The following is a 14,748-nucleotide window of genomic DNA, read 5'->3' as shown; positions in this document are numbered from 1 at the left end:
AGTGTGTTAGAACCAAGAGGACCTGGGAATTCACACTGAGCCAGATTACTGCTGTGTTATATGTTAGACCAGTTCCAGGGTGTTGAGACCACGAACCTCACACCCCAGCTTAGGGATACTGTGTCATTGCTGTGTTATACTTTAGACCAGTTCCAGGGTGTTGAGACCACGGACCTCACACTCCAGCTTAGGGATACTGTGTCATTGCTTTGTTATACTTTAGACCAGTTCCAGGTTGTTGTGACCACGGACCTCACACCCAAGCTTAGGGATACTGTGTCATTGCTGTGTTATCATTTAGACCAGTTCCAGGGTGTTGTGACCAAGGACCACACACTCAAGCTTAGGAACACTGTGCTATTACTGTGTTATTCTCTAGACTAGTTCCTGGGTGTCGAGACCTCACACCCCAGACTAGGATTGTGCTTTATATCTGTTATTACCATTTGCTCGGGTGCTGCCGACCGGGCATGCCCGACCCCTCGGGCTGTCATTCATCCCTCGAGTGTTCAGCCTGTCGGTACTACCCGTGACACTATTCCACCTGGTGTCAGTTAGCTGCAGAGACCTCTTGCTCCTTAGAGAGGCCTCTCTGCAGCACAGCCAAGGGCTCTATCCCTTAGGAGTCCTTTGGCTGCAGTATAGTCTGATTCCCGGTATTGCTGGGAATCACTGGCTCTCTGGTGATCTCTATCCCCTGTCCTAGGAGATAGTCCTCCCACAGCCAAGGGCCACCTGCTCCTCAGGTGGTCCATGCTCATTGTTATCTGCGTCTCCCGCCCCACGGGAGACAGCCTATTGTTGCACCAAAACACTTACACTTTATTAGGTGTCCAGAGGTTAGTCATATATCTGTATTATTGGTGATTCTGCAGATCATCAATAATCAGGTATATATCTGTATTGTGGGTGATACTGCAGATCACCAATAATCAGATTCTCTCTGTGTGTGCTGACACCGATCATTACACTATACTTGTATTGTGCGTTCTGAAACATGTCAGCGGTTGGTGCTTGGATTTTTAACTGATTGACTCAATAATAGAGTATTTCTACTTCATCAGACATTGGGCCAGATGCACTAACTAGTGTTAATATTGCTGTGCGGAGACAGCACATGGCAATATTACCAGTACTACCACAGCAGTATAACATGAGTTATGCTATTAACGCAACCCGCGGTGCTGCAGTAGTACTGGTAATATTGACATGCGCTGTGTTTGCATGGCAATATTATCGTTAGTTAGCGCATCCGAACCATCGTGCGGGAATGAATCACCTGGTTTGAGAGTTGTTTTGAGAACCCCATGTTGCTACTCTTCAGTGAAAATTAAAAGAGGGGTGAAACTTACTTTCAACCCCCTTAAATACTCTGTAGTTGGATGGGATTCATCTGTGTATTTAGGTCAGGGGTCACTGAGCTTACCAAGCCAATTTGAGTTCCAATAATTACCGTATTTTTCGGACTATAAGACGCACTTTTTCTCCTCCAAAAGTGGGGGGAAAAAGTCAGTGCGTCTTATAGTCCGAATGCTACATATTAGGACCTGCACCTGTGTTCTCTATCCCCGTGTCTACTATGTATGCATGCCCCCCGTGTCAGCATTTCCCCTGTTGCAGCATCTGCCTGCACTCTGTGTCCCCGTGTCTGCATTTCCCTGTGTCTGCCTGCACTCCCCGGTGTTAATGTGTGCCCGGTATTTGCGGTCCCGTGTCTTAACACATATAAGTAGCTGCCATATAGTCATCAGTCATCAGGCTGTCCCGTTATCCAAATACGTACCGCTCTTGCAGCTTTGATTATCGCGCTGTCTGCCGGTACTGCAGTAGCCTGTATCAATCAGAAAGTCCCGGCCGACTTTGCAGGGAAATGCACCAATCAGGCAGGGGCACTAGCCGCAACCGCCAATCACGCTGCGCAATGCTCAAGCGATGGTGTTGAGGGCTGGACCACCTATCCGTCATTGGGGCCAATCACAGTGCCCCCCGCCTGATTGGTGCATTTCCCTGCAAAGACGGCCGGGACTTCCTGATTGATACAAGCTACGGCGCTACCGGGAAACAGCGCAATAATCAAAGCTGCAAGAGCGGTACGTATTTGGATAACAGGGGACAGCCTGATGACTGATGACTATGTGGCAGCTACTTATATGTAGATAAAGAAAATAGGCATAAAGGCGCTTCACAAGATTGCTGGCAAAACACTTCTTGACAGCCACCTCCGCTGCCGTGACCAGGATAGATCCTTTTCACCTTTCAATAACCAATAAGCTATTTATTTGTGTTAAGACACGGGACATGTAAATACCGGGCAGACATTACCACCGGGGAGTGCAGGCAGACACGGGGAAATGCAGACACGGAGAAATGCAGACACAGGGACACAGAGTGCAGGCAGACGCTGCAACAGGGGAAATGCTGACACGGGGGGCATGCATACATAGATGATCAAGCTGAAAAAGAGGCATGTATTTGAGACACTGCGGGGGTACAGCCTGAAGATGAAGTGTATGTTTAAGACACCAGACTAGGACAGGACATGCAGACACCGGGAACATAGAGTACATGGAGTTACAGGGACACGCAGACACTGGGGCACAGGGATAGCAAACTTTAGGACAATGGGGATAGAAAATACTGGACATGGAGGAAACAGTGGACAAGGGGACAGAGCGCAAGGCATCAGACACCAGGACAGAGGACACAGGTGGACAGAAGACATTGAGACATCGGTGGACAGTGGACACAGAGGGACATAGGTGAACACAGGGGGCACAAGTACAAGAAGGACATAAAGGGAGGCATAATAATTAGACAAAAAGGTCCATAACACGCCCCTGTACCATGGACGCACCAGGTTTAGTATTTTTTTTTTCCCTTGATTTTTATCCTCTAAACCTAGGTGCATCTTATAGTCCAGAGCGTCTTATAGTCCGAAAAATATGGTAGTTCTATAGGTTTCGGAATCAATAAAATGTCAACAGTGCCCAAATGTATGCACCTGCCTAATTTTGTTTTAACAATTATTGTGCATTTTCTGTATATCCAATAAACTTCATTTCACTTCTCAAATATCACTGTGTGTGTCTCCTGTATGATATATTTAACTGACATTTTTTATCATAACAACCTACGATTTATACAGGGAAATCATGATGATTAACAAGGTTGCCCAAACTTTCACATTCCACTGTACATGCTGTAAGGTGGCACGTGGACCTACATATATTTCCCTTGGTTCAGTGATGGCTTTCAGGGGGAAGGCTTATTAATCATTGCTAACCACTTCAGCTTATAATCAATATACGGTAACATATAATGCTGTTTTTTTTTCTGGGTCTCTAAAATGTATTGCTATCACTTTTCTTGCGAGTAACCTTAGCTCTGAAGAAGTAGACTTTGATCTGAGCAGTGTCAAGGTATTTATGATTGCTAAAGTTAATGTTATTGTACCAAAGCCTGGAGATGATTTTCTGTAGTGAATTTTACTCATAGTGTATTGTAAGTCTGATCCAGGCAGAATAATACAGCTGGGATACAAAGTTTCATTATGGAGATGCTTATATTTGTGATGAATGGGTCTTTTTAACTAATCATAAAGGGCTTAAAGAGAACCTGAGACAAGAAGCGTCTCAAGTTCCATACTTACCTGAGACTACCTTAAGCCCCCTTAAAGCGGTTTAACACCCAGCATTACAACTTTGCTTTAAAAGATTGCTTACAGCTTACAAACTATTATGCCAGATTTTTTTTTAAGCAGAAATTCACTGAATGGGTTAAACATGACATTTTAGTGTTGGATTCAACTAGGAATCCGCATCCGTTCTTATCTTTTAGTTACAAATGTATCTTTATTTGGAATACAAATAGACCTTTGAAAAGCCTGCCGGGGAAGCCCTCTTTGTTCTCTCAGAGCAGTGTTTGTTTGTTACATTGTAGATAGATACATTCGTAACTAAACAAGCAAGCACTGAGGAGTATTTCTAGCTAAATGCAGCACTAAAATGTCATGTTTAATCCATTCAGTGAATTTCTGCTAAAAAAAAAATCTGGCATAATAGTTTATAAGCTGTATGCAATCTTTTAAAGCAAAGTTGAAATGCTGGGTGTTAGACCACTTTAAAGAGAATCTGTAACATCAAAAATTCCCCTGGGGGGTACTCACCTTGGGAGGCGGAAGCCTCAGGATCCTAATGAGGCTTCCCACGCCGTCCTCCGTCCCTCGGGGATCTCGCTGCAGCCCTCCGTACAGCGGCGATGTAAATATTTACCTTCCCGGCTCCTGCGCAGGCGCTTTGTCGGCTCCGAAGTAGGCGGAAATACCCGATCGCCATCGGGTCTGCTCTACTGCGCAGGCGCAAGTCTCCGGCGCCTGCGCAGTAGAGCGGACCCGACTGAGATCGGGTATTTCCGTCTACTTCGGAGCCGAAAGCAGCCACAGCGCCCCCGCTGAAGCCTGCAAAGGTAAATATTGAATTAATAGTCGGGTCTGTCGCCGGCTGTTCGGAGGGCTGCAACGAGACCTCCGTGGGACAGAGTATGGCGTGGGAAGCCTCATTAGGATCCTGAGGCTTCCCCCACCTGAAGTGAGTACCCTCCAGGGGAACTTTTTGAGGTTACAGTGTCTATTTAAGGCCACTCATCCCTCGCCATCTCCCGGGGTGGCTCCTGTCACCCGCAATAGTACTCGAAAGCCTGCACATGCGTGGCCCAGCCAGGTGCGCAACCCCATCGTTCTCCCTTACCTGTAAGTGTTCTGCGCCTGTGCACAGTAGTACTGCACAAATGCTCCCAGCTCTGCTAATGTGTTTCCGGGTTTTACAGCTCCTGATGGGAGTATGTGCGAGTCCTCACTGTATAGATCCAACTTGTATCCCTCCAAGCTGGCTTCAGCCAAGTGCCAATGGATCATTATGCTCCACCTCCCCACGGGTGTATCCTATTATGCACTTGTGCCACTCTTTCCCCCCCAAGTGTCTGCAGCTAACTCCCCACACTATTTGGAGATAGTGGCGGACACACAATTGTGCGCCATTGGGTCAATAAGACCCCCCTGCAGTATAGATACACCTAGGTTTCGTTTTTTTTCCCCTGATTTTTGCCCTCTAAACCTATAAGCATCTTATATGCCGGAGCGTCTTATATTCCAGAAAATACAGCAATTTTCTTTGGAAAAAAAGAGATGTTGAAGTATTTGGGAATTCTCCTAACTAAACACCTCAAAGATCTATGGGCTTATAATTACACTCCCTAAAGCCCAGTTCACATCTGCATTTTTTTGCGGAGCCAGCCGTACGGATCCAGCCATCTGGATCCCTGAAACCGGTCCATGTTTACAGCCAGTGTGCTGTAAAACATCAGTTTTTTCATTGGTTCTGATTGTGCTGCAAAACCTAATTTTCCAGACCGTTTTGCTCAGGGAATTAGAAACGGTCTGGAAAAATAGGTTCTGCTGCATTTTTTTTGTCCATTCATCGGAACGGATAACGGAGCCGTATGGCCGGTTCTGTTGGCAAAAGCTAATGTGAACTGAGCCTAAGAAGTTGAAGGCCAACTTTGCTTCCTGGAACAGACTAAATGTATTGGAAGGATTAATACCATAAAAATGCTAGTATTTCCCAAACGCCTATATCTTTATCGGTCTATTCCCATGGAAATCCATAAAGCTCCACTTTTAAAGCTCCCCCTTCCAGCGTGAAATATTGAAATTTATTTGGGGCCAAAACAAAGTTAAAATAAAGGCAAGCATTATGTATAAAACATAAATATTGGGGGGTTTGGGTGTTCCAAATCTAATTAAATATTATGAATCGGCCAATTAATGGCTGCAGCATTCAAGAGTTGTAGGGCTGTCTAGAGACATATGGAGAATTCATACTCCCTTTTAAATAAGATATGGCTTTCTGAAAACCCAAAGAAAGTGTGGAGCAAAGCTAATATAATATCCCCACACTTGCTGTGACTCTGGGAGAGGCTAAACTCCCCTTTAGGCTTATTTCCTTCCGGGTTGAAGGAAATGGACTTTCAATGGTGGATACGGTCAGGACTCACCAGAGTATCAGATCTACAGCTGAAGAATTTAGGTCACAGTATCAAATCCCTCTCAGAGAGCATTTTAGGTATCTTCAGGACAAACATTTTATATTGAAATTTCTAAGGAGCTACAAACCTCATAAACAGTTTTAGAAACCCTCTTTACCAACAGGACCAATTACCAAATGCAATAGCATTTTATTTTACTCTCGTCTTTCTATTCCACTAAGGGATCTAAGTGTAAATACCGATTAGATTGGGAGAAAGACTAAGTGCCATATACCTGACTCCTTATGGATTAAGATTTAGAGGAATATGGTTAGAAGTACCAGAAACAGAAACGTCAGTTACATTTGTACATAGAGTCTATATTACCCATACAGATATGCCAAGTTCTCAGCCGGTGGGAGTAACCAATGCTTTAGGGGGGTGTACAGACATAGGCAACACACTCCACACTTGGTGGACTTGCCCAGAAGTAACATCATTGTGGCATAGAATCGGTCAGATAAATTCCATAAGACAATAACCCCCTCTCCACTGAACGCCTCATTGAGTGTCCATCATCCACTCCTATCCAAATCGGAGAATGCTTTATTCCTTCATATCCTATTCACTACTAGAATAGGGATTTCCCAATCCTGGCTACAAAAGAAGAATGTATGGGAAATAGTAATAAATAGAATAAACAATGTGGTCCCAAACACATATTTGACAGATTTAATGATGGGGCATACAGAGTCTCATAATAAGGTCTGGGCAGCATGGTTGAGTTCTAGATATTATTATTATTATTATTATTATTATTTAGTATTTATATAGCGCCGACATATTACGCAGCGCTGTACAGTGTACATATATATATGGTCTTGTCACTAGATATGTGAATTTGTGTTGAGATATGGCCATCACTTAACCTCCTCACTATCAGGTTGACGAAATTCAAGAAGCTACAATTAAGAGACCGATCTAGGCACTTCCGGGATTAATCTCATATTCGCGATCACTTTTTTCAATTGGATCTTTGCCATCTCTGCAACCATTTGCAAATTGATCCCAGAACAGCAAAAAAATCGTGTGAGTATGCTGAAGGAAATAGGTGACAAGTATATAGACTGTAAAACAAGTTTTATATCTGCATTACTTGAAAGGCTGTTCAGCAAGGAAACCGGCACCGCTTCTAAAGCTGCGTACTCACCGTTCGACGGGTCCTGCGACGTCCCCTTCATGAAGGGCGCTAGCGACACCTCTTCCTGTTGGTGGGTTAAGCAGTAGGTCATGCAATTTTCACGGCGATTAACATTGGCAGGTTATGCACTGGGTCATGCAATTTACGCGGCGTGAGCAAGACTTCCATCAATCGCGGTACTTTGCAAGGTGTCATCTGGGATCTTAAAGATCCAATCCCCCGTGTCGGTCTTTAGTCATTGCGCGACGCTATGCGACATTCGCAATCGTGCTTATGTACCCACCTGGCAATATTGTGTAAAAATCACTGGTCGTTGGGAAAATCGCCAGGTGGGTACATAGCTTAAAGGGAACCTAAACTGAGAAGGATGTAGATTTTTCCATTTAAAACAATACCAGTTGCCTGCCTCTCCTGCTGATCCTGTGTCTCTAGTACTTTTAGCCACAGCCCCTGAACAAGCATGCAGATCAGGTGATCTGACTGAAGTCAGACTGGATTGCTGCATGCTTGTTTCAGGTGTGTGATGCAAACACTACTGAGGCCACATAGATCAGCAGGACTGCCAGGCAACTGGTATTGTTTAAAAGGAAACATACATATCCCTCTCAGTTTAGGTTCCCTTTAAGCCATCATGAAATAGCCAGACTGCAGTTAGGATGGGGTAATATGGGACAAAAAGACCGTCCTGCTTACCGGTAGTAGTGTTTCGGCGAAGCCTCCAGGACAGTCACCTGAGATTACCATTGAGCGCCCCCCCCCCATGGAAACAATGCAAGTGCAATTAATTAATTAGCCTGAGCCTCCCCCACCTATATAACTGGTTCCCTCCTCATTCCCCTTAGTTCCTTAGAAGAGTACTTAGCTCACCCAACCGTATATAGATATTTATGACATTCTACCATCTACCATTCTAGGGCTGGGTACTAAGGCAGCTGTCCTGGAGGCTTCGCCGAAACACTACTACCGGTAAGTAGGACGGCCTTTCTCTCATCAGCCTCCAGGACAGCCACCTGAGACCAACGAGAAACATTTACCTTAGGGAGAGATGACTGCCTGGAGCACCTTGCGACCAAACGCTTGATCCTGGCTGGAGAGCAACTCCACACGGTAGTGCTTCACGAATGTAGAATGACCCGCCCATGTAGCCGCCTTGCATATCTGGTCTAGTGTCGCTCCAGATCTTTCCGCCCAGGAGGCTGCCAATGATCTTGTGGAATGTGCTCTGATGTCTGAGGGTGTGTCAGTACCTGCAGTACCTGAGTCCCTATAGGCCAACTGTATAGGGTCCCTATCCACCTGGCTATGGAACCCCTTGAAGCCTGTAGCCCCTTACCGCTTCCAGAAAATAATACCAATAAGTTGCTGGATCTTCTCCACTCCTGTGTTCTCTGTAAGTACGTGATAATCGTCTGCCTTACATCTAACCTTGCTAACCTCTCCTCCTTTTCATTATTGGGATTCGTGGAAAAGGACGGTAAAACAATCTCCTGTATCCTATGGAAGTGTGTGGTTACTTTCGGTAAGTATGTCGGATCTGGTCGGAAGACTATTCTGTCTGGGTGAATTATCCTATAGGGGTCCTTTATTGATAGCGACTGTATATCCCCCACCCTTCTTGCCGTTGTGATAGCCTCCAAGGCCACCTTTAACGTTAACAACCTGATTGAAATGTTCTCTGCTGGGTGAAACTTATCCGACATTAAACAATCAAGTACCAGAGACAGATCCCAGGGAGGGGTTATTTTCACCGGAAGCGGCTGAGATCTGGATACTGCATTTAAGAAGTTCTTTATATGCAACTCAGTGGATAGCTGCCTGTCCAAAAAAACAGATAAGGGTGACACCTGGACTCTGAGGGTGCTAACTGCCAACCCATGTCCACCCCATCCTGTAAGAATTCTAAAATAAATCTTGTGTCATTGGAACTAATTCTGTTCCTCTCTTTACAAGAACAAAAAATCTTCCATACTTTGGCATACATTTTCCTAGTGTTTCCTTTCCTACATCTTATCAGTGTGTTGATCACTCTCTCCAAAAAACCTAACCTATTCAGAGTCTGCCTCTCAGGAACCAGGCTGTGAGTTTAAGAAATCCCGGGTCTGCATGCATCTGATCGTTCTGTGTCAGCAAGTCTACTGTCTCCTAGATGCCAGGGACCTCTTATTCTTAGGGTCTGCAGGAAAGGGAACCAGGCCCTTTTCGGCCACCAGGGTGGTATGAATATTACCTCCGCCTGTGAATTCCTCAGCTTGCTTAGGGCTCTCGGAATCAAGTTGAACGGGGGAAAAGCGTATAACAGACCCCTTGGCCAATTCACTGTCAGGGCGTCTAACCGGTCCGTTGAAGATGAAGGGTGTAGGGAACAGAAATCCTTTGTCTTTGCATTCTGAGGTGTGGCAAAAATATCTAAACTTGGTCTGCCCCACTGTGCTACAATAAGCTTGAACACTTCCTGCCCTATAGGTACAAAAATAAAAAAGCACTGCACTGTCCACGGGTGAGTGGAAACAATGAAGAACTAAGGGGAATGAGGAGGGAACTAGCTATATAGGTGGGGGCGGCTCAGGCTAATTAATTAATTGCACTTGCATTGTTTCCATAGGGGAGGGGCTCAGTGGTAATCTCAAGTGGCTGTCCTGGAGGCTGATGAGAGAAATATTGCTTTCTGGAGATATTTCCTCTGGTGTGAGGAATCCAAGATCGAACTGTTTAGTCATAATGACCATTGTTATGTTAGGAGGAAAAAGAGTGAGAACACTGTGCCAGCAGCCTCTCTCCCACTCCTGTCCTTGTTCTGTGTATGCAGAGACACCTGCTGGCCATCTTGGGAAATAACACACAGACAGTGCAGATTGCACTTGTATTTTTCTTTATTATTATAAAATCGCCAACATTCTCTGGCGCTGTACAAAGTAAGAAACACACTTGGGGTACAAAATAAAAGGAATGTGTTTATCCTTAAGAATGCACCAGACAATAATTCACCAACATACAAAAATATACAAAATATACAATACAAAATTCAGAATTGATAAATACAGTGACAAAAAGTAACATGAATAAAATCTGACATAAAATGGTGAGAAAGAGAGCCCTGACCTTGTGCGCTTAGAATCTATTGTAAATATCCTGCTTTATTCAAAATACAGGGAAAACACTTGATACACGGAATATAAAATCAGTCCACTACTCAACCCTACCTGGCAGGACTGGCAGTGGATGAGTGATGCCCTTTTTGGTGATGTCACTTCCTGTATTTGAATTACACGTCACGTCACTGGGCACTGCTCGTTCTCTCGCCGCTGGGATGAGAGAAGTGCTGCTATTGATCTGCAGCTACCTGTTTGCTTCTGGGGGATCCAGCAAGCCGAAGCAACTTTATGGGGATCTACTGTGTTTGCATTGTTCATGTGAGTTAGCGAGTGGGAAGGAGCGCTACTACGTAACCATCCGGGCGGACACAGAGATCGGTAATTAAAACAGGTGAGCTGCCAGCTGATTTGAGGAGAGCAGCAAGAGAGTCATTGCTTAGCTCTTGGTCGGAGGGCAGGCTGCCTACATATGTCAGCAGTGTGTCTACAAGGACCTGCAATGCAAACATTGTGGAAGCTACTGAGGCCCCCTACCTATGGGCATTTGTTTTCACCAGGGACACTTGCACTCAACTTATGCACGGCAACACAAGCAACCTGCAGATGACATGTGGTCTGTAAGTATGGAGGACATATGTCTGTGAGTGCTGGCTTTGCTGTGCATACACCTCGGTTGCAAGCAAGATATGCTGAATAGCTAGCCTGCTGTGTGCATGTGTTCCCTATTATGATCTAAACATCTAAAGATTGTTGCTCATTGCACTAACAGTGTTGCAACCTGTCACATGGAGCTCTGACGTGGAGAAGTGTTTCCTGGATAAGGAGTTGTTGCCACTATAAGGCTGCGTCCATATACCTCTCGCTTCAGTTGTCCGTTAATCCTTCATGCTGGTAAACCGTTATCCAAGTGTTTCATATGTGTCATAAAATTCTATTTAATTAGCTCTGGTAATGATTCTGTGCTGTCATAACAGAGGTGATGACAGGTTGAACTAATATCCCTGCATGATAAGTCCACGTGGTTTAAGTGCTAGATTCCAAATGATTATGAGAAATGGATTAGAAAAGGCTGTGTGATAGATAGATCAGTTTCTCGGGCAGAGGTTAGAGATTAAAGGTATTGTCTATTTATATATGGTTTGCTTTAGAGTGCTAAACTGATACCATATATAGGACACCTGAACTGAGAGGTATATGGAGGCTGCCCTGTTTATTTCCTTTTAAACAATGCCAGTTGTTTTTACGCGTAATGCGTTAGTGTGCGCTAGTATGCAGTTTTTTCATAGAAGTGCATTATGAAAAAGCTTTAATGCTGGGTGTACACTTGTCAGTGCGTGAAAGGTCGTGTTTTGGGTCATGCGTGTTTTTGCATTTGTAGTGCATTTTTTGTGTGTTTGCGTTGAGCGTTTTTTCCCCCCCACACATGCGTTATTCTTGCATTTTGCGTGCGTTTTAATGCATTAGCGGTTCGCATATACAAAACACATGCGTTTTGCATGAGTTTTTTTTTTAATGCGTTTTATGCAAATCACTAGGAAGTCAACAGGAAGCGCAAATGAATCATAAAACATACTTTCTTTTAAAAAACAAAGGCATATAAAACCGCATGCAAATCGCAATACCTTTGCGTCACCATTGACTTTCATTATGAGCATTTTTGAAAAATATGTAACAAAACCAGCGTTTTTAAAAAAAAACACATATTACAAAACACATATAAATGCTTTTTTATGTGGCCCATTGACTAACATTATGCGCATAAACGCTGCGTTTTATGCAACACTAGCGTTTCTGCCTAGTGTGTTCCCTGCCTCAGTTAAAACGTGTATAGTGGGAACTCAGCCATAGGAAAACATGGACATTACTTTGAAAATTCGTTTTCTTTCAGTTATATCTGAGAGCAACTGATTAAGTGTAAAAGGGCCCTAACAATTCTGTTGATGTCTTTTGCTGCAGAATTGTTTGAATTACACGCCTGAAACAAGCATTCAGCTAATCTAGTCAGACTTAAAGAGACTCTGAAGCGAGAATAATGCTCGCTTCCGAGCTCATGGTTAGCAGGGGCACTTGGTCGCAAAGTTGGTCGTGAAATGAGGCAGGACTAACGGCTGCAGCCCTGCCTCCAGTCGCGTCTATCAGACGCGCATCGCCGCCTCTCCCCCGCCCCTCTTAGTGAAGGAAGACTGAGAGGGGCGGGGGAGAGGCGGAGGTACGCTTCTGATAGACGCGCGGGAGGCAGGGTTGCGGCGGTTAGCCCTGCTTCAATGCGGAAGAGATTCCGCTCTGTACGGGGGTGGGTTTGGGGGTGAAGGGACCCCCGGTAAGCCGCGGTTTAGCAGGGGCACACATGCCCCTGCTATCTATGAGGTCTGAAGCGAGATTTATTCTCGCTTCAGACTCTCTTTAAGTCAGAAACATTTGATCGGCATGCTTGTTCAGGGTCTATACCTAAAAGTATTAAAGGCAGAGGATCAACAGGACAGCCAGGCAATGTGCAAGGAAATAAATATGGCAACCCCCATACCCCTCTCACTTCAGGTGTTCTTTAAAGAGGAATTGCAGTAAAAATAATGTAATAAAAAAGTGCTTCATTTTTACAATAATTATGTATAAATGATTTAGTCAGTGTTTGCCCATTGTAAAATCTTTGAGCTACTGATTGGGATAAAGTTCAATTCTTGGTCGGAGTTTCTCTTTAAGTTTTGTTTTGATTTGCTTTTAATCTTTGAAGACAGAATCTCCGGTATCACAGTAGACCTGATTCACTAAAGGTCCGTACCCACGCTGACTGAAAAAATATCTTGCGAGGCAGATAACAAACGGCTATTACTTCCTAGACGAACCTCGTACATTACAAATATGCGTTCCCCACTGATCAGAACAGATTTTGTAAAGCATTTCAACACTTAGAATTGATATTAAGGCATCATAACAAGCATACTGTATCTCACCTGATATAATTGTACTGTGGGATTAAGGACCTTATGGGAAACCATTTAACATATCTCATCTGATGCAGTTGCTGTGTTGCCAAATCTGATGGATACTAATTAGAAATGTGTATAATTTGTTAATGCTTTTTTTTTTTTTAAATGTATCTAAGACGTTTGTACAAAAAAAGATTTATACTTACTTGGGGCTTTGTCCAGCCCACTTTTTATTCCTCGACTGGGCAAGTTGGGGACTGCTGTGCATGCATGGTCCCCGCTACGCGCAATGCCCAATATTATAATACTAATAGAGGAAGATATATATTTTACATATTTCATAGATTTTATAAACAAGTTCTTGAACCAAGAATCATTCTGTACAGAATATAAATACATAGACATATAGTACTGTATTACAAAACACTTTCTTACAAAATGCAAATTCCACATAAAAAGTGCTGGTTTGTCGACTCCTCTCCCATCTCATGATGAAAGATCTTTTCCTCTCCTCAGATACAGTGTCACATGTACGCCAGGCGGAGGTTATAGGTTCCCTCTTTAGTCTGATAGTTATAAATCACTTCCAGTCTGATTGTACAGTCTGTGTCAGAATCTTCTGCTGTGAAGGGGATGGTGGATGTACAGCCAGAGCCATCCTGCTGATTGTCTATTTCTCCATCAATAGGGAAGGTTCCTTTATACCAGGAGAAATGTTTCTGTCACATTCATTTACATGTCCAACAACTGTGATCTTCGCACCCACACTGGGGCACTCTGTTAGGCACTTGATTTAACGTATTGCAAATTTAATCACCAGGTCTGTGGGTTTAAGAGTGAGAAAGACAATGTCATGATTATTACAGAGTATCCCTTCCTTTCTCTTTATTATATCCAGTATTATAGTACAATGACTTTAGGCTCAGGATACAGACAGTGTGAGATGTAAGCATGTGGCTATATACATGGAGCCATGTTTCAATAAAATCCCATTTTCAACGGGGAAGTGAAAATTCTCCCCTCAAAAAAGCACCAAAGACTGGACCTACCGTACATTTAAATACAGCAAGAAAGTTAAATGTTTGCCCTCTGCTGTCTGAGTATCTTTAGTCACTTAGCATGGTGCTGGCCTCATGGCAACAAAAAAAATGTGTACAGATGCATTTTGAGGTGGTGGAGAATTGCAGGGCCCCAATCACATGTATTGAATGCTGTCCTTTGCTCAGCATTAAGTTATATCGCAACAATTCCAAGTAAGTCATACGCTCAACCAAGAAGAGAACCAATCAATGGATCGCTGACCAGTATCCAACTATGTGCAGCTCTAGCGCTTTGGGCAAGCAGGAAGACTAGATGAATACAAGAGTGCTCTATAGTGCATTAAATACAGTTTATTAAACTGTACTAGGAAAGTCACATGATAGTAATGAAAAATGCGCACATCACTTAGGTCAGAAGCGGGATCCCCCTTCCGGCTGTACCGGTCTCCTCTCAGCGCTATGGCCAG

General features: G+C 44.0%; 1 protein-coding gene across 2 annotated transcripts in view; it reads right to left on the bottom strand.

Moving 5' to 3' along the window:
* Nucleotides 1–10,068: 10,068 nt before the first annotated feature.
* Nucleotides 10,069–14,748, bottom strand: part of LOC137538938 (uncharacterized) — a 194,529-nt gene continuing 189,849 nt past the window's right edge. For both annotated transcript variants that reach the window (XM_068261377.1, XM_068261378.1), the window contains one exon: nt 10,069–14,063. In XM_068261377.1, coding sequence (XP_068117478.1) covers nt 14,051–14,063 — 13 coding nt within the window. In that variant the 3' untranslated portion in view covers nt 10,069–14,050. The remainder of the gene's footprint in view (nt 14,064–14,748) is intronic.

The sequence above is a fragment of the Hyperolius riggenbachi genome, chromosome 11 (genome assembly GCF_040937935.1).
Source record: "Hyperolius riggenbachi isolate aHypRig1 chromosome 11, aHypRig1.pri, whole genome shotgun sequence".
Classification (NCBI taxonomy): Eukaryota; Metazoa; Chordata; class Amphibia; order Anura; family Hyperoliidae; genus Hyperolius; species Hyperolius riggenbachi.
Note: the sequence above shows the minus strand (reverse complement) of the source record. Positions and strands in the feature narration are given on the sequence as shown.